Source organism: Cylas formicarius, unplaced genomic scaffold (assembly GCF_029955315.1).
Source record: "Cylas formicarius isolate icCylForm1 unplaced genomic scaffold, icCylForm1.1 PGA_scaffold_6__28_contigs__length_40554024, whole genome shotgun sequence".
Taxonomy (NCBI): Eukaryota; Metazoa; Arthropoda; class Insecta; order Coleoptera; family Brentidae; genus Cylas; species Cylas formicarius.
Genome location: NW_026844347.1, coordinates 4935813 through 4955115, shown reverse-complemented (window position 1 = coordinate 4955115; position 19303 = coordinate 4935813). Strand labels below are relative to the sequence as shown.

General features: G+C 32.8%; 2 protein-coding genes across 7 annotated transcripts; both read right to left on the bottom strand.

The window, feature by feature from the left end:
* Positions 1-1098: 1098 nt before the first annotated feature.
* LOC132704178 (4-aminobutyrate aminotransferase, mitochondrial) lies at positions 1099-6097 on the bottom strand. 2 transcript variants are annotated; one of them, XM_060674045.1, is made up of 8 exons: positions 5889-6097; positions 4541-4656; positions 4175-4342; positions 3649-4031; positions 3136-3316; positions 2790-2971; positions 1296-1564; positions 1099-1238 (listed from the first exon to the last, which is right to left on the bottom strand). In XM_060674045.1, the coding sequence occupies exons 1-8, from the start codon at positions 5932-5934 to the stop codon at positions 1117-1119; spliced, it is 1467 nt and encodes a 488-aa protein (XP_060530028.1). In that variant the 5' UTR covers positions 5935-6097; the 3' UTR covers positions 1099-1116. The 2 variants fall into 2 exon arrangements, with proteins under 2 accessions (XP_060530028.1, XP_060530029.1); XM_060674046.1 differs by lacking the exon at positions 5889-6097 and adding an exon at positions 5772-5867.
* Positions 6098-8153: 2056 nt separating this feature from the next.
* LOC132704177 (4-aminobutyrate aminotransferase, mitochondrial-like) lies at positions 8154-18487 on the bottom strand. 5 transcript variants are annotated; one of them, XM_060674040.1, is made up of 11 exons: positions 18248-18485; positions 18042-18175; positions 15772-15939; positions 15638-15718; positions 14382-14801; positions 13311-13555; positions 12964-13232; positions 11454-11656; positions 10171-10406; positions 9706-9806; positions 8154-9603 (listed from the first exon to the last, which is right to left on the bottom strand). In XM_060674040.1, exons 1-8 carry the CDS (start codon positions 18306-18308, stop codon positions 11526-11528), a joined length of 1509 nt encoding a protein of 502 aa, XP_060530023.1. In that variant the 5' UTR covers positions 18309-18485; the 3' UTR covers positions 8154-9603; positions 9706-9806; positions 10171-10406; positions 11454-11525. The 5 variants fall into 5 exon arrangements, with proteins under 5 accessions (XP_060530023.1, XP_060530022.1, XP_060530026.1 ...); XM_060674039.1 differs by having other exon boundaries at positions 9706-10406; XM_060674041.1 differs by lacking the exon at positions 9706-9806 and having other exon boundaries at positions 9470-9603.
* Positions 18488-19303: the final 816 nt, after the last annotated feature.

The window sequence follows — 19303 nt, the reverse complement described above, 5'->3', positions numbered from 1 at the left end:
TTTTTGCCTACTTATATCAACTTACAATTCAGGATTGAGAAAGTTTGGTTAGTGATCCAAAATCATTATAATCATCTAATTAAAGAAACTGCCATTTTCACACATTTGATCTTATTCAAATAATCATGATCTTATATTTAAATAGTTTCTCCTTGTGTTTAACATTGATACATTATGAAACTGTTCACTCTATGCTTTGAATTCTTACTTGATTTTAAAAGTATGTTTTTTCGTCTAGAAATTTTATACATGTGATATCCATGATTTCAGTTATTGCAAGCCCAAGTCGGTTTAATCATTATTTATGTCCAGTTAATCTTTTTGCTCTGAACTCGGACCAGTTGAACCTATACTTGTTTGCTCCAAGTGTTTTAATTAATTATTCTGTGACTGTCGTTCCGCGAATTTTATATTTAGTTTTTTCATTTGCTGTTTTGTGTAAAATGTCTGATATATATGATTATTGCAGTAGAACAAATATACAAATTTCATTTGATAATACTTCTTTTGAAATGTGGCTGTATTGCAGAACCTTAAAAGTACACCCTCCACAGCTAGAACTACTAATGAGAATTATATTAAGAATAGCACAAAACAGGAAATTAATGATTACAAGAAAACGAAGGAAAACGGCTTATCTTGGCCATATTCTAAGAAAAACTACTGCAGACTATCCTGCTGGATGGACACTTACTAATAGTAGTGTTTTAACTCAAGCAGTTATTATTAACATTATTCTTTCTTATTAACATTATTCTTTCAAGAATAAAATGGCAAGACGACGCGAACTGAACTCCCGCCTCTCCTATGAAGAACTTTTCTAAATTTTTGCGGGGCTATGGGCAGAAAGATGAAATGTAATATATAAAATATATTTAGATTCCAATTGTTTAAGTAATAATTGTGACAATATTAATAGGTTACTAATTTTTTTATTTGTTATTATCTTTGTTCGTATGCTCTGCAGTGCTCAAAGGGCGGGATATTTTGCGTAATTCAAACATTTTGTTGAAGATTACATAACGTCACAAAATTTAATTAACACTTCCAAATGGAGTTTTCCTCTTTTATAATGCCCAAATAAAAAAAAAAAACGTGTAACGGAATAGGTAAAATTTATTTCACTTCTTGTAATACCTGTCTAAATTTGTCTAGGAAAATATTAGCGTGATGTTCTTGGAATGTCAGTGACGGTCGGAGCCTTACCGAATGATCTCCGCACGATCCAGCAATAACGCCTGCAACATAAAAATCAGTTTTCATTCATGTAAATAATACCGCCCACGAGGACTAACCCTTAGCTTTTAATTTGACTAAAATGTTGTCTCTCAGCTTCGTGTCAATTGCGTTTACTGCCAAAAATGTACCCCGACCTCTTACGGAATTCAACAAAGAGGGATTTTCCTTTTCCAGATCAAGCAATCCAGCTTTCAGCACGTCGCCGCTTTTTTGAACCTGATGCAAAAGATTCTCTTGTTTTATAACGTTTAAGACGGCCTCCAAAAGAAGTAGTTTTCCTGGATCTCCTATCCATGTGTTGAATATCCTATAGGGCTGCTTAGGTCTAAAAAGTACATTAGAATAATTAATACTTCAGTCAGATATTTTTTCTACTCTCAACATTTAATATCACAGAAAACTTTTAAATTATCAAAAAGTTATGTTTATCTTTTATTAAGATAAAATAAGATGCATGGCAATGGTACTTCGCTAATATAAGATTACTTTTTGTTCAAGGCAATCATCTGCTTTTGCCAATCTAACTAATTAACTAATTGGTAAAAGGTATCAGAACTTTGAGAAGTATGATATCCCAAAAAAATTCGCTTGAGCCAGCAGACAACAGATAAATAATATGATAAAAATTATATTCTAAATACCTGCAATGAAGAAAATCGAGAGGTCGATGAACTTATGTTTGAGGCACTGTCAGGCCATTGACGCAAAAACCGTGTGTGATCAAGAGTAGAGCGCAGCAAATTAAAGAAAAGCACACAATCTGAAACCATGCTACCAGAACGTCACATATTTTTGTAATTGTTACAATTAAATCTATTTTCAAATAGTACGCTAAAATTAAAGAAACCGCGTTATATTTCTCAACAGTCATATAGCTACAAGCGATATAGAGATCTGATACAAGCAGTAATTTTTTGTTAGCAAAGCACCAAAATGTATAACTGTAAAAAAATGTTATTTATGCATAAAAATAAAAGCATAAATAATGCCTAATTTAATTATTTAAAACTGTATATGGCGTTCAATTAAAAGAAACATATGAACACGGGACACACTAGATAAAAGTAACTGCACTACTGTATTCTACGAAAAAAGTTCTATAAGAAAGGGCTTTCTCCTTTTCAGTAAGTTGAAAGGTTCAATTTCTATCTCATCTCATAAACAAAGTGGGTTATGAAAATTGTATGGGCGACATCTTTAGTATCATAAAAAAGTAGCATAGTGCCTCGAAAAAATCAACAGTTTTTAAAAATAAGCGAGATAAGAAAAAGTACAAATTCCGGCAAACTGGATCATGCGGCGGCGACTTTGAAATGAACTTGGCGGTTGTGAAAAGGAACACACATCAGTTTTTAATAAAATTTTACAGATGAAGAGTCTAATGGTTACCTATATATAATATATTTAAAATCGAGAATATAAGGGAATCGCAGTAGCTTCTGGTGTTCCATTTAGAAGCATTTGAGGATTTACAAGTAGTGGTTTTCACTGCTTAAACTGTTGTGTTAGATTTATACTGAAAGAAAAGTAGACACACTGTATATACCTACCTCATTTCTAAGTTGTGGAAGAAGCCCCCAGTGAGCATTTTTTTGCTGAATGTCACTATATCGGGTGGAGATTCCAATACAAAATGCTCGTGGCACCACATTTTTCCGGTGGCGCCACATCCTGTTTGTACTTCGTCTATCAAAAGACCTGCTCCATTGTGCTTAGCGATTCTTTGAAGTTGCTATAAAGCAAAAATCGTAAATCCTAGGGAATAATAAGTTAAATCAATTCATCGTGTTTATAATGATTGACAGATAAAATAATGTAACTCAGAAACAACCAATTGAGATAGGTATTTTATAATGACGAGTTGCAATAAAATTTCTTGAACATTGTCTAGTTTACTTGAAAAAATTCCGGAGAAGCTTCGTTGTCTCCACCTTCCGATTGGATAGGTTCTACGACTATACCAGCAACTGGTCTGCCTTTCTTTTTATACTTTTCAATTAAATCTTGTACTTCGGCCAGACACTGTCTATCCTCAGCTTCATTGTCCCGTTGGTGTTCGTGTAGAGGATACTTATATCTGAAAAGTCGAGTAATAATTTATTATTTTCGATTTTGGATGCCCAGACAAAAATAAGTTATGGACATTTTAATTTTCAAATTAAATTTCATTCTATTTGATAATTAAGAGTTTCTACCAACTTGGTTAGTTTACAAGCAAAAATTATATGTAAATGCATTTTTTTGTTTTACCGAGTTGGTATTGTAAGTACTTAATAGATGATTTTTGGAAACTGCACAGTCAAAATAGTGAAGATCACATCACACCAGGAATTAAGTGATTTATTAATAAAAAATATTATATGTACCCAATCTAAATCATCAGCCCTTTTAGTTGATTGCATTGCTTACCGAGGAAAATGCGCAATGGGCCAATCCAGGGAAGGTACATCTAACTTATGAATTGCCTTAGAATGCGTGGTGGCAAGAGTGGCCATAGTTCTTCCGTGGAATGCGCCGTGAAAAGACAGCAAGGTCAGCTTTGGAGCACCAGGAGGTTGGTTGATCATACATGACGTTTTTTCTAGTTCGCTGAAGTCCACATCCTCACCCCTTTCGCGTCCACGGTAGTGAATGAAGAGAGCTTTATAGGCGTTTTCGTTGGAGCACGAGCCACACATCATCGTCATGACTTGCGACAGTCCTGGCGAAACTGAAAGTAATACACTTCTAAGCTTTTCTGGCCAGTAGTCGCCGGGAAATACACCAAGAGCCGGACGGTTTACAAGTGTCTTCTGTAAATTAAGAAATAAATAAATTTAATAAACACTTTTGAAATAATATTAAAATTATAATAATAAATATAAGACCATTATTGAGAAAATGAATGTTGGATTATCTAGAAAAATAGTTGTCCTAAGCCATAAATGTATCTTACCAGTTTGTGCTCATCTTTAAAGACCTTGAGAAGCTCCGGGTGATTGTAACCTATCGGAATAGAGGAAATTTGAGTAAAAGCATCTAGAAATATATTTTCATCGACGTCGATTAAGTAATTCCCAATGGATTTGTCATAATTTCCAAAAAGCTGAACCGACCCGCTTTGCTGAAACAAATTATTTCTATAATAGTAACGACTTTCGCCTAAACTATTTTAACAGTCTCTAAACCACTGACATATTTTTATATTTGTCCGGCATTCAGTGAAAAATTATTTACACACCAGATCCAAAGCTGCCTTCTAACATTATAAAAAAAAACCATATTCTTTTAGATTTATTCTTCTAATGGTTTATTAACTTACATTAATAGAGTTTAAATCATCAATGAGTTTTTGCGATTTTGGTCCGGGAACCGCTGTAATTACGCTGGGTTCCTTCGGTTCTCCAGGGACTAAGGATGTAACTGCGCGCGTATTTCCTGAAAGTGAGAAATATAAATGTAATAAAATAAGAATAAAATCGTCTAAAGAAGAAGAAGAAGAAATTGTTTTGCCAAAATTGCAAATTGAACTACTGTATGAATTCAAAAAGTGTGCAATTTAGATTTGACATGGAGTTTTCTCTTTTTTCCTTCCTTCCGGACTTACCTGTATTGTATATACCTTAAAAATTTAAAAAACATACAGTGTATTTTCGCCATGGGGATCTTATATTATATTTGAAAATTTTACTTTAGGATCTGCATGTCCAACAACTTGATCACAGCCGGGATGGAATTGGTTGAAATTAGTAGGTACAAATTCCCTTCTTTTTTTAAATTTGTTTTTAGTGTTTTGTTTGATGTGCCACTTTGTTTAAAGAATATTTTATAGTATACTCATAGATCTGCCCAGTTCTTGGGGTGAGTATCTACAGGTTGGTATTTAGCGTCGCAATATAAAGAGTGTTCCGCTAGAAATTTCATCCAATTGTTATGGGAAAGTGATAACTAGAAATGGTTGAAAATTGGGGTCAGCCATCCATTTTAGTTATAATTTCAGTTATCCTGACGGTGTATGAAAACGGACATGTATCTAAGATATAATGTATCTATCATCAAAAATCAACACGGCCCGTGAGTAATGCTATAATCTATATATTACAAACATTGCTTACATTTAAAATGTACTGGATGCCATGCAATGACGATAATGGTTATTATGGGAATTACTAACTGGGCATTTGTTATACAGGCCTTTTTCTACCAAGAAAGCAACTTATCGGAAATTATAAAGAATTCCGTATGCGAAAAATTGACTTCGGTCTGCAAATATTTTTAAAATGGTGAAACTTGGCTATAGCCATGACATATATCTGAAACTTACTGGGGCATTGCATAATGCAATAAAATAAACGGCGCTCCTCTTTTTCAAAATTTCTTTATGTTTAATTTTTATCTATAATTTATACTTTTCCAATTCCAATCTCCAAATAAAAATTTAAATTTGTGTAACGGCAAACAAAATAATGTAATCTAATCTAATCGCTGCTTTAAAAAAGTGTAAAGCCCGCGGAATGCTAAAATATGTTCCTAAACATTTATAAATAGCATACCATTGCGTTTGCGTGCGTTTGTTATTCGATGCATATTTTAAAATTTCAGTCTGCGTTACTAGGTAAGTTTGTTTCACCATCTGCACCTGGTTGCTCATAGAATGGGTCCAAACTTACCTGCCCTACCGAATGTTTTCAATACACCGACACTCCGTGACCACATCTTCTCTGTCCAACAAACAACAGGGATCTAATACCTCGTGATAAAAAGGAGGTGGGGATACTAAGTAAAACCGGTTAACTCACTTTGCGTTTAATACATATTCAACTTGTTAAAATTCAATTTAAATTTGTTGACGATTCATTTGATACGATTAACTAAAGCAGTGACAATAATATTTGTGGAAGTAGTATTAAGTATGCAAGCGACGTTGTTCCCAAGTCGACTAAATTTAGATAAATAATATTGTTATCTGGATGTCATGCTTACTAAAATGGTTATCAACTTAACATAACAAAATTCAAATTAAACTGAATCCTTTTAAAATTTATGTTCCTTTAGAAAGGCTCTGAAAAAAAGATATTGAGTGTGCCAAAAAGTCATGCAGCTTAGATAGCTGAAAAGTGGATATTAGAAAAAACTTTGAAGCAGAGTTGCTTGGTTATAACCACCAGAGCGGATAGAATTTAAAACAATTGTAATAAAAAATAAAAAGCTTCCTTGCAATCACATCAGAATAAATTAAATAATTTGAAATCAGGATGCAAATTATATTTTTCTACTCCCTACTTTACTCTCTACTCTACTTTCTACTAATATACTATTATGCAACAGTATTTTAATGCATGTTCAGAATTTGACAAAAAATGTCAATCCGTTCTTTCAAAAATTTTTTTTTTCCATTTGTTAAATTATTTGACAGTTTTAATGAAACAAATAGCAAAGATTTCAAAATATTATTATAGTAAAAAGTTGGTTTTTGTTGAATATTATATTACCTTGAAGAAGTATAAGTAATTGTTAATATGCAATTAAATTCGATTTCTAGAAATGTTTAATAGAAAAGTTTTACAAAAAATATATACAGGGTATCCCACCAGGGTGATGATATAGCTTGGGAGTGTGTTGGTGGACTGATTTCAAGTTGAAAATGTCAAAGATATGTCCAGATCGCTATTTTAACTGAGCTAGAAGCATTTTAAATTTGAAAGACAATTTTAGTAGAAACACCTTTATTTTTTATATTATTATTTTCTATTTATTTATATTTTATTTTGACTAAGTTGTTCAAAATGTCCACCCAATTGCTGTATACATAGCCTGGCTTTTCTCATAATCGAAGTGGTAGCTCTGCTCACACTTTTTAGTCTTCCCCATAAAAAATAATCAAACTGTCAGGTCACCTTGCTGTGCAAGGACTTGCCGAACCTATTCCAACCCACCAGTTTGTATAATTTTGATTAGGAAATTTTGTTATTTGTCTACCAAAGTGAGGAGATGCGGCATCGTGCTGAATCCACATTCGTTGTCTTACATTAAGAGGAACATCATCCAGTAGTAATGGAAAATTATTTTTAGCGAAACGTAAATAACGAATGACCGTCAAACGTTCTTCAATTACCAATGAGATTATCAATAATTCCACACCAAATATTGACCGAAAATCGATCTTGAAAATGAGATTTCGGAGTTTGTCGTGGATTTTCAAGTGCCCAACAGTTTGAATTCCGTGTGAATGAGGCTTCATCACTAAATAATATTATCTGACAAATCCTTTGATTTCTCAAGCGACTAAATTTAAGTCTTGAAGCGTAATCGGAAGGTTTCAAAGCTCGTACAGGTAAGATGTGGTACAGGTACAAATCGAAATTGTGTAAAGTTCTCCATACTCTCATCCGGCCTATGTTAAGTCTATTACCTATTCTTCGGACACTAGTAGAAGGTTGAGCATCAATCGTATTAAGTATTGCCTCTTCTTGAGCAAGTCCTGTTCAACGGAATGTTCAGAAGTAGCTGTAGGAGACTTGCCCGTTTCTCTCAAACATCGATAGACATTGCTAAAAACAGTTCTACAAGGCACTCTACGAGCGGGAAATCTTAATATTCCTGAACTGCCGCTCGTCCGTTTCAGTTTCACAATCCATAAACAAAGTAAATGTCGGTGTATTCTTCATTCGAAAAAGTAAACATTGTACCTTGAAGAGTATTTTAATGTAATAGACGAAAATAAACACGCAAAATTAATTTAATTGACGTTTACTGCCACAATACATAAGCACTTCGAACATACGGAGCGCGAGCATTGAAGATGCCAAGTCAGATTTTGGCGAAACGTCTGCAGGATTCCAGTCGGAGTTCAACGAGCGAACGGATGATATCCCGGAATATAGTGTCATCATATATATATATATATATATATATATATATATATATATATATATATATATATATATATATATATATATATATATATATATATATCATTATTTTCGTAAAAATAATAGATGGAAAAAAGTTTAAAAAGTTAATAAGCAACCCAACAATGATAGTTTAAACATAACCGGAATTCTGAAGATGATCGCTAATACGTTCGAAGCGTTGCATTACAGACCCATACTCATATATATCGTTAAATTTGTCTTTGAAAGGACTATCCAAAAATGCAATGAAATGTAGGGTGTTCTATTTAAAAAAATTACCTTGTTTTACCACCACGATTAGGAATGAAAAAAGATCATTTTAACAGAAACAACTTTTGTATTTAATTTTTTTTTGTAACACCAGTAGGTTTCGAGATAAGGTATACGTCCCTCTTAAACGGACCACCCTGTACACACCAGACGTAGTTTTATGACATACATGAGGACCTTTTATTTTCTGATTCACAAATTCCTTTTTAAATACATCAAAATATTTTTACACGAGAATCGTTGCGTGACGTGTGACGCGACTGTCAGAATTAACACACTTCAAAATGTTATGGCTAAAATCTAGTGTAACGATTGTTCCTAAACCCGCCACTCAATTATCGGAAATGTCCAAAGTGGCTCACGGTCGTGGGTGTTTTTTCACATGTTTGATCCGTTAATAACTGAATATTTTAATATTAAAGACCTCTCTTCACAAAAATCTGGTTCAACAAAGTTAAACTATTTTGTTGTATAGTATTTAAAAATTGAAGGAACTGCAGATCAACAACAAACTAGTTAATATTTTCAGAATGTCCCTACAAAACTTTTATTTTTGAAACATCTCGTGTGCTTTCTCTAGAATACGCTTTTATACGACTAAGGCAGGATAGTCAATAGTTCATGAAATGGCAAGAGGTAGTACACCAACGTGGCATTAGCTTCATTATATTTAGAGGTGTTGCGATTTGTGATTTATGATTAAGGACAACAATACTCCGGTCTCTTTGAAAGATACTTCTATTTATAGTGAGCCACTCGGTATGTTAGCATTAATAACCACAATAACATATAGTCATCTAGTTCATAACAACAATCACAAAGACGCAATATTCGCAGAAGGGAAATCTCATTTTAAATTTAAAATGGCAGTGTTTTTAAATATAAAGAAAAATAACTGAACAAATTTTACAGATAATCAAATTAATATGTTAGTTACAATATATTTCTAATTTTATAAAATGGAAGACTTTGTTAAAAGATTTCGTTAACAAAAATTATTCTTTCCTAATAAACACACAATTTCGATTGCGTTTTCGCATTTCGAGTTGATTTTGTGAATCTAATGGTCCACTCATAAAACATTACATTTCACGCATAACTTTTTGGAAGCGATCCAAAAACACAGCAGCATGGACTCTTGAAAAGGTCAATGCCGGTCTCAAACGAATCGTTTGGGGATTGCATCCCCCGCAAATGACACCTGCAAAATTAAATTATAAGTTAATAAATTGAACACACTTATTTTTGATTTTGATTAAACCATGATATCAAATAAAGCAAAACATTTTGATGATTGCCTTACCATGGAGTTTACTCGAATCAACACTTCAATTCAATTTATTAGGGCTATAACTCTGGCATAACTGGAACAGGTGGATTTGTAACCACTATGGAGTTTCGTGCCTTAAGAAATGACGTGAATCAATTAAATTTTTATATATGATTTCCGTTATTTATTTCTTGACTTTCCTTTTAAACAATCAAGCAAATTCGCATAGATTTTGATATTACAAAATAATTTTAATCGTCTTAATTCCTGGTGTAAATACAACTTTCCTTTGAACGATGTAAACTGCAGCGTTATGAGCTTTACAAGGAAGACCCATCCTATTCTTGACAACTAAGAAATTGATAGTATTACCCTCAGGCCTTTGTTATAGATCTAGGTGTTTCTTTTGATGCGAAACTAAGTTTAAACCAGCATGTAAACAGCATTTTCAAAATTTCGTACAGACAGCTAGGTTACGTGATTCGCAATTTCTCTTACTTTTCTAACGTATCGGTGCTTATTTTTTCTAATTCACCAGCCAGGGTACCATGTTTATGCAGCTACAGTTTAAAAATCAACGAGAACGCTTGAAATTCCTAGTTTTCTTCTCGATTCGTTTCCGGTCTTGAATCTGGCGAATCGCAGAGAAAGCCAATCTTATGCATGCGCAATTTGTAACTAACGCTTGTACCGTATTAAATCGAGAAATCCTGCAGCAACTCTGTGGTCAGTTCCTTAAATCGAAATAATAATTTTAGTAATTTTTTAAATCTCATCAAAACATTTGATTTTTTGTTGCGGTGGACAAAGTTAGCTAACACTTGAGTCATGTTTAGTCACCTAATTCGAAATAATAATTTGGTAAATCGGCTGCTGAGTGATTTTTATTACACATATTGAATCGATTGTAATGAACTAAGAAATTTAAATTTATTTCGCAGCAAATTTAACCCTTTGATCTAAAAAAACTCGAAACAACCACAACTAATGAACACAAATAGAGAACTACTTAAATTGAGTAATACATTTTTGGAACGAAACAATTACAAAATGCGACGTGTGTGTGTGTGGCTGAGTTGCTTATTAATTAATAGCAACTGGGTATTTCCTCAAGAGATTAATCTGAATATATCAAATTTCAACTAATATTAAAGTGAAGTTAGGCCTATCTCGATAAAATAAGAACCTGACTTTTATCCGCCAAAACCTTCCGCAGTAACATGTCACACCTGTTACAAAAAAAATCTATATTCACAGAAATCGCGAAACTTCCATATAAATAATTTTGTGAAACATTTTTGTTAATAAAAGTTAAAGGTAAAATAAAAAGAGGGTAAACACTTTGACAAATAAAATCTGTTCTCTATATTTGGTTTGAATTTTAATTGAAAGTGTGATTAAACACCGGAAAATATCTAAAAAGGTGAGTACTTTTTATATGAGGCAAAAACTACAGGGACAGAATTAGCTGTACTTTCAGAAATCAATGACGTAAAATTACCGGACAACGAAGTCAAATTCAAATGTGATGTGAAGTGATTAAAACCCGTAAAATACTGAACATCATTTGATTACATATACGTTAAAAAAAAACATTAAAACAAAATAACACCCGTTACGGGTTACGTGTATTCTTTTTACCTCATTATAATATTTTCTTATTCTCTATATTTTCATATGCCTAAATTGCATGTGTTACATTAAGTATCTTTCAAATGTTTCTCGCATAAATAAAAATTGAAGAATTTGAATTAATCATAAAGTTCAAAAATATTACGTACTGGTTTAGACGTTGTATTTAACAATATAATTTTACATTCGAACCCACGTAATTTGTTTCTCGTTTCTTTCTGTCAGCTGCCACATTTTATATCTTTTAATACGTGACGACACAGGTCCAAGAATATGTCAGCGTGATGTCTCTGGAAAACTAAAGCTGTTCGTAACCGAATCGCGAATTTGCCACAGGATCCACCGTATACACCTAAACAAACCAATATAAAAGAATAACCACATATCTTACAATCACAAGCCCTTTCAACGCTTCAAAAGATATTGAACAAAATCGTTTGAAACAACCTAAACGAACACTAATTTATTTATTTAAAAACAAATATATTAATAAGCGACTTTAAAATTTGTACTTTTTAAACATGTTATTTATTTATGTATAATAAGGACCTATACATTTTCTCAGAAACTGTAAGTTATGTCAGGAAAGTCTTTATAGAACAGAAAAACCTCCAATATCGTTTTCAAATCTCGTGGAGGTCCCTCTAAGGTCTCACGTGGTATTTTCAACTCAATCAAATCAATTTTCAACATCTGCGAGATTCCAGTCGAAATTCAACAAACTAACGAGAGATATTCAGGAATAATTTTTCAATACATTTTCCCATCTACTTACAGTGTTTGGGACCTCTAAATTAATCTCTCGCGTCAAGCTGCCGGACGACTTTCATGACAAATTCAAACCAATAGACTTTGTGACATTACAGAAAAACAAAAATTAAAAAAATACAAAATGTAATTGCGGCAACTTTACAGACATTTTCTGTCTCATACGATAAATTAGAAAGTAAATTTTAGTTTTGGGTTATTAATTTTAATATAATTTTTTAATTTTTATTATGCTTTTTTGCATAATGGCACGATGCTTATTATAATAAGATGCATTGTTAAGTTAAAAAAACATTTTTTACGACAAATTGACGACATAAAATCAACAATTCATGCATATCAAACAATCCAAATTTACAAATGGTAATGCTAACTGCCTAAACGTTCGTAATTGAAGTAAAATTTTTGGACTACTTAAAGGTACACGTAGCGTTTTAAACAAGACCAATTTATAAACTAGACAGAGCAACGTTTACTTATATTTACTAATATTTAATAAACATCTAAGTATAAGTATCTTCCCCACTAACCTAGATCGAACGTGTTTTTCAATTTTTAGGTATTGTGAAAAATTAGATTTTCACTTTTTTTGCACCAGATGCAGTGGCGTATAATTCTATATAAGCAAAAATTAATAAAACATTTTTATTTTATACGGCAATCATAGATGACTTTGTGGCCTTTCAAAAATGCGCCCGTTTGAGCCTCCTGTGTATGGTTGCTGGTATGTCATAAAAAATGATGGAAATATAACGTTTTTTTTGTTGATGTACAAGTATGCGGTGCATAGGATTATTTGTATAATAATTGTGTATACTCCCAGACAATGTGCGAATCATTAAAACTAAATTAACTTAAAATAACTGCGTCGCATATCAAAGTCAAGCTCACCTTTCTCCTTTAACCGTTTTAAAATATCATCCCTTAACTTTTCGCTCTCAGCGGTTATCGCTACGAAAGTACCCCTTCCCCTGGACGAATGCAATAACGGACTGAATTCCTTCTCTAATTCCTTTAGTCCATCGAGGAGGTATTTCCCCGTTTCACGCACATTCTTCAGTAAGTTTTCTTTGAAGATCACCTGAAGAATATTTTCTAGAAGAATCACTTTGCCAGGGTCTCCCATCCATGTATTGAAAGTTCTAAACGGTTGACCGACTCTGGAAAACGAAACTTTTATTTCAAAAAATGACCAACGTGTTTGTGTCCTTAACGCTCTCAGTTGAAAGTGGGTTCACCTAAATTCGTCAGTGTAGAAAAAGCCTCCAAGTTGCATTTTTTTACTAAAGGTCACTATGTCCGGTGGCAGTTCTAAATCGAAGTATTCGTGACACCAAAATTTGCCAGTTGGCCCGCCACCCGTTTGCACCTCATCAATTATTAGTGCTGCATCATTCTTTTTACATACTCTTTGCAGACGTTGGAAGAACTCCGACGATGCGTGATTATCGCCACCTTCTGACTGAATGGGTTCTATGATTACCTGTGGTCAAAAGTACTGTCTGAACCGCAAATAAAAAAATAAATAAACAAAAAGTATATACAGGTCCCAAAAAATGATGTAAAAGTTTATTAAACGAAACAAAACATAGTAAACAATAGCATAACAGCAAACAGGAGATTAAGGGAGTGGTTTCACAAAAATCACATATCGATTTGCTGGTGCGAACATCACTGATGAAAATTTTAAGTGTGTGGAGAACGCTGCAGTCACGGTTAATTTATAAGAGAAATGCCGTTCATCAATTTCCTGGGAACAATATCCAGAATTATAGAAAAAACTGAAGTGTCATGCATAAATCAGTGTTTAATTAAAAATAATTTCATTCTATCCAGACGGATTGGTTCTGTATATTTAATGATATGTTAATGCTATGTATATATTAATGATCTGCTCAAAACAAAAAAGCACAAATTAGAGTTTTTCTCGGGCTATTTTCAATAACTTTACTAGTTTTATAAATATTAATTTAATTTAATTTGATCGACTTTTAATAATCATTTTAACTTATATAGTCAGTCAAACTGTTATTTGTGAGAAATAAACGTGAATAATTCCCGTAAAGAAAAATGCTTTTCTGAATAATTATAATATATAATATAATAGTTAATCTGTTATTATTGTGAATTTTTTTTAAATTCTTTATATATTAGTTTTGTTCAAATTTGGGATTTTGAACTTGTATTTTCATATTGTTGCTGAGCATTACGATTTCCACATGAAGGCGAAAAGCTAAACTTCATTTAATAATCATTGGAGGTAACGGCCAAATACAAACAAAATATGGCACACACTACATAGTACTTACTCCAACAATGGGAACATTTTTTTTTCGCCACTCAGTGAACAGTTCTTCGACTTGTGCTAAGCATTTGCTGTCCTCGTCTCGATTTTCACGTTCATTGTCCTCCAACGGGTATTTGTAAGCAGGGAAGTGTGCCGCCGGCCAATCGAACGCCGGTATATCGATTTTTTGGATGAATTTGGATCTCGTGGTGGATAACGTGCCCAACGTGCGACCGTGAAATCCGTTGAAAAAAGACAATATCGCCAGCTTGGGGGATCCCGGTGGACGATTGAGCCCACACGACATCTCCTCCTCTTCCGTAAAATTGTCGTGACCCCTCTGTTTTCTTTGGTAAATCATAAAAGCGTGCTTAAAAGCATTTTCATTAGCGCAAGCGCCGCACATCATAGTGTTCAATTGTGTTAGACCGTGTGGTGCTACCTAAAATCATAAGGAAACAGATCCAAATGTTCACACACATTATTCATGAATCTGAATAAGCTAATTTTCAATTATTTTACTTAAATATCATATGATGTCTTTCAACTTTAATAAAAAGAAGTAACATTTTTATAAATTCTATGATCTTTTCACTCTTAGAGCTCAAAATTTTAAGGCTGATTCTATTTTTACAATGACACTAAACTAAAATAATATATGTACAAAAATTAAAAATCTAAGTTAAAACAGATAATGATGAATTGGATAGAAGAGAGTTGTCACTGGAACTTTCATGGTACACTTTGTGAAGTATATGTTGGTAAGATGTGCAAGGGACTATTCATAGATGAATATATGGCAAATTGATTTGAATAGTTTTAGTAATACTAGATCTAGCATGAATTCAAAACAGTCTCAATTTTATGGGGTAGAATATGATAAAAAAATTCAAACCATTACCAATTAGTATTTCGACTAATTTCGAAACCTAAGCGTACAAATTTTGAATTTAACATTTTTAGAAATTATGGTAATTTTTAGCAAATTAAACATTATTATAATAATTTTTTATTATGATTTACAGTCTGACCTTTTACACTACAACACCTTATATAAAGAATTATTTAAAAGACCAGCAAGTATATTAAATACAGTTTTTCAAAAGCAAAAATTGGATCACAAATTTTACCTTCTAAAAAGTTGTTTTATATCAGTTTAGAATACTAGCTCGCACTACTCAATATGTCAAAATTTAAAATATCTGCCCACCAATTGAGGGTAGGTGAGAACTTTAAAAATGGGACACATGAAAAGTTAAATTGAGTTGCCGAACTTACCATTTTTATAATATTTAGCATTCTTTGGGTCCAGTCTTCCCCGGGAAATACGCCCAAAGCAGGTCTATTTATCAACGATTTCTACAAAAGAAAACAAATACCCATTTGCCCGAAATGGCGTCTAAATGCCTCACCAAGTTATGTTCATTATCGAAACTTCGAAGCAAATCTGGGTGGTTATATCCCAAAGGTATCGTGGAGATCTGGGTATAGGTGTCGAGGAAAATATTGTCGTCGACGTCAACAAGATAATTTCCGATCGATTTATCATAGTTTACAAAGATTTGTACTGACCCTGCTTGCTGCAATAGAAACGATTAAGTTAGAAATTCCGCAATCGCTCGTCTTTACGGTGATGACTTTGACTACTGAAAATCTGTGAGCGTGTGCGTATCAGTGTTCTTTATGTTCAAAAAAAGTTGAAACTCAAAAGCAACCCTATAGAACGTTTCGTGTATTAGGATTACGTTATCCGTGAACATATTGAAAGTGCTAATAAAGAGCAGCCTCTAAAATTTCTCAACAACAGTGTCGTTTAAGTATTTTCTTTCTTAGCAAAGTTCTTCAAGTTGTAATTGACGGTGCTATAAGTGGAGTTCTGCAGGGGCCCTCATATATTTTCCATTTCAATTAATGCTACAATTAGTAGCATATTTGGAAAATTATTACAATGTGTAGATGATGTGAAAATATTTTTTGAGTTGTCCGTAATCAAGATGAGTGCTGTCTTCTTCAAAAGGATTTTCAAATTGTTAACTCTTGGTGTAAACACAACGGGTTGCCATTGAATATTGACAAATGTTGTTCTGTTAGCTTTTCGATCAGGGTTGTTTCGGAGTGTTATTTGATTATCAGCTTTGCTGACCGTTTCATTCAAACTTGTAACAATGTATCGAAAATGATTTATATTTCGGAATGCTAGTGAGTTTACAAGGGAACAAGTACTAAGGGCACTCTACTTCAGTTACGTTTGGTCTAAGCTGGACTATGGGGCCATTATATACCGCACCGGTTTGGGAACAATCCGATGTTTTCACTCACTCGTTTATTAACCAAAAAAAAGCTTTAAAATAATTTTTCTACTCCCGTCTGTAAAATACCTAATTATACACCGATCTAGCATGCTTCAAGCGTCACTTTATCACGTCAGTTTCGTTTCCCATTCGAGCCACTTCGGACATTTCCGAGGGTTTACCGCACGGCTTTGGGAGCCTTGAATTTTGACGTTTGTCAATTCTGACAGTCATGTCAGTGAATTTATTCGTGTTGTTTTGCGAAAATGTACCCAAAAACTAACGAACGTAGAAAAAGTATAGTATATAACACGTTCGGTAAACTTTTTAAGTCACTCGTTTATCAAAAACTTGTGAGTCAAATATCGTTTACCGCACCTGTTGCATAATATACTATAGCATTTAAGTGTGATGGTATATTTCCACAAAGGGCGCTGGACATAATGTTTGGTTATGGCGATTCGAAATACCGGCTTACATTAATCCCATTAACTTGTGCATGAGTTCAATTTTTATTAAAATTATGTAGATCTCTTATAGACTGCTCTGAATTTTTATCGTAGATAGGGTTACACAGTCCTTCGCGGTCAGTCAGACACCTCCAATATTGCACCTACCAACTCCCACCACAAACATTTTGGTTGACGTCCCCTCTTTCAAACAATGAATATTTTTAATTGTATTTGTAGCGATATAGATGTTAATAGTCATCACCGATTTAGTTTACTTTAGCATTACAAGATAGATTATTACATTTCGGGTGATTATTGTAGATACCATGACTTTTTTTTGGTCGTGAGTTATTTCTTAAAATACACATTTCTTTAATTGATTGTTTCTTTTAGTGTTAACTAGCTAAAGTAAAACATCCTTTAACCACAGTTTTCAGCATTAATACTTCAATAAAATAAGCTTGCTTTCCACATTCTTAATGGCATAAAAATTCATTTGATTTTCATATTGAAAATATTGCAAATTCCGGTACCCCCGCTTTCTGACAGCTTCTCAAATAAGAAAAAACGAATTTTATTACAACTTTTTACATAGAACCCACTCGTGTAGTTTTTCTTAAGGATTATTATTTTAATATAAATATATATAAATATCAATTTTCATAATTTTCATTCTAAGCTTTGCAGTGCGCCAGGCAAAACAATGTTAATTTAGGTTTAAGTCAGTTACACTATACATTTTAAGAAATTAAGCAAATTAATCTCCGGAGTATCATCCAGCAAGTTATGCAAAATTGTCTCTGAAATTCTAGTATCTCCTTCAAATATTTTCTTTTCAAAATCTCTAATCCATTAATCGGCCAATTTAAATTACTATTTTTCTAATTAAATCTAAATCAAAATTAATTCAAGAAATATCGGACACAGAAAATGACTCACCTGTATTTTTTGTAATTCTTCAATTAAGTGCTTGGACTTTGGACCGGGAACTGGGGTCTTGATACACGGTCCCTTAGGTTCGCCGGGAACCAAGGAACACGTAAAACGTACCTGTCGAAGTGAAACTGACCACTCTGGAAAATATACATGTCAACCACGTTTCTACACTGAAATATAAATTACATACAGCTTCGTTAAGAACTTACCTGATTGAACCACTAACACTCCGTAATTTCTGTTCAACCCCCTTATACACCTGGACAACATATTAGATGAGTTTTAATTTATACAATTTAGCGATCGCCTTTAGTAGAGGCGAATCCTGTCTTCCAGTGTAGAATATTGATCGCCGGTAGCTGCGCATAAGACCGCAATTTTGCCCCACACTCATTCGAAATTTGATTAAAAAAAAAACTATTTAGGCATTGAGTCAGTTTGACAAAAATGCTACACAACAAGCGTCAAATTTACTTATAAAGATAAAAAATAGAGTTCATTATTTTTTGCATTTGGTGCAAGAATATTTCATAACTTTTTATTTTCCTTTAATGTATAACATATTTCTCATTACTTAAAGTTACAATTTAGTTTCGCTAAATTAACGGAATATTTATATAACAAAAGTTCTTTGGAAGTCGTTGATGACAGAATTCCAAGAAGCAACAAAAAATAAGTAAATTTTTCTTAGCTAAATTGACGTCCGAAGTATTCAACTCGATCATTAAGTATGTAACATAACTTTAAAGGAATCATTTCCTAATTTAGAGAAGATCATATAAATTTGCGTCAGCAAGGTTATCCACACCTTTCAGTTTTCCTTTTAAATGCTTAAAAGTTATTAATAAAAAAATTATTAAATAAACTGAGACTATAAAAGTATGTTTTACGAAATTTTTGGAATTTTACAAATATTAAATTTTGGTGTTTTTTCATTTTTATAAGGTGCGCGAAAAGCGACCTCGGTAAGTATTCGTAATTGTCATCTGATTTCAAAATTTCAAAACCTAAGATCATTTCTTTTTATTTGTTTTAATTCAACTATAGCATTTTTTGTATTCAGAATTACGAATTCTCCGTTGCGATAGAAATGAAGTTGGTTGGTATATCGATTAAGGCTAGTACCAGTTAAATGTGGAAAAAAGTTGTCAACTTAAAATACAAGATAATTTGTAATTTCAAAATTTACCCTGTTAAATATGTGGATATCGGCTGACAAGGAGAAACAATTGAAGTTCTAGAAAAAATCGTTTTTGGTATTCGTT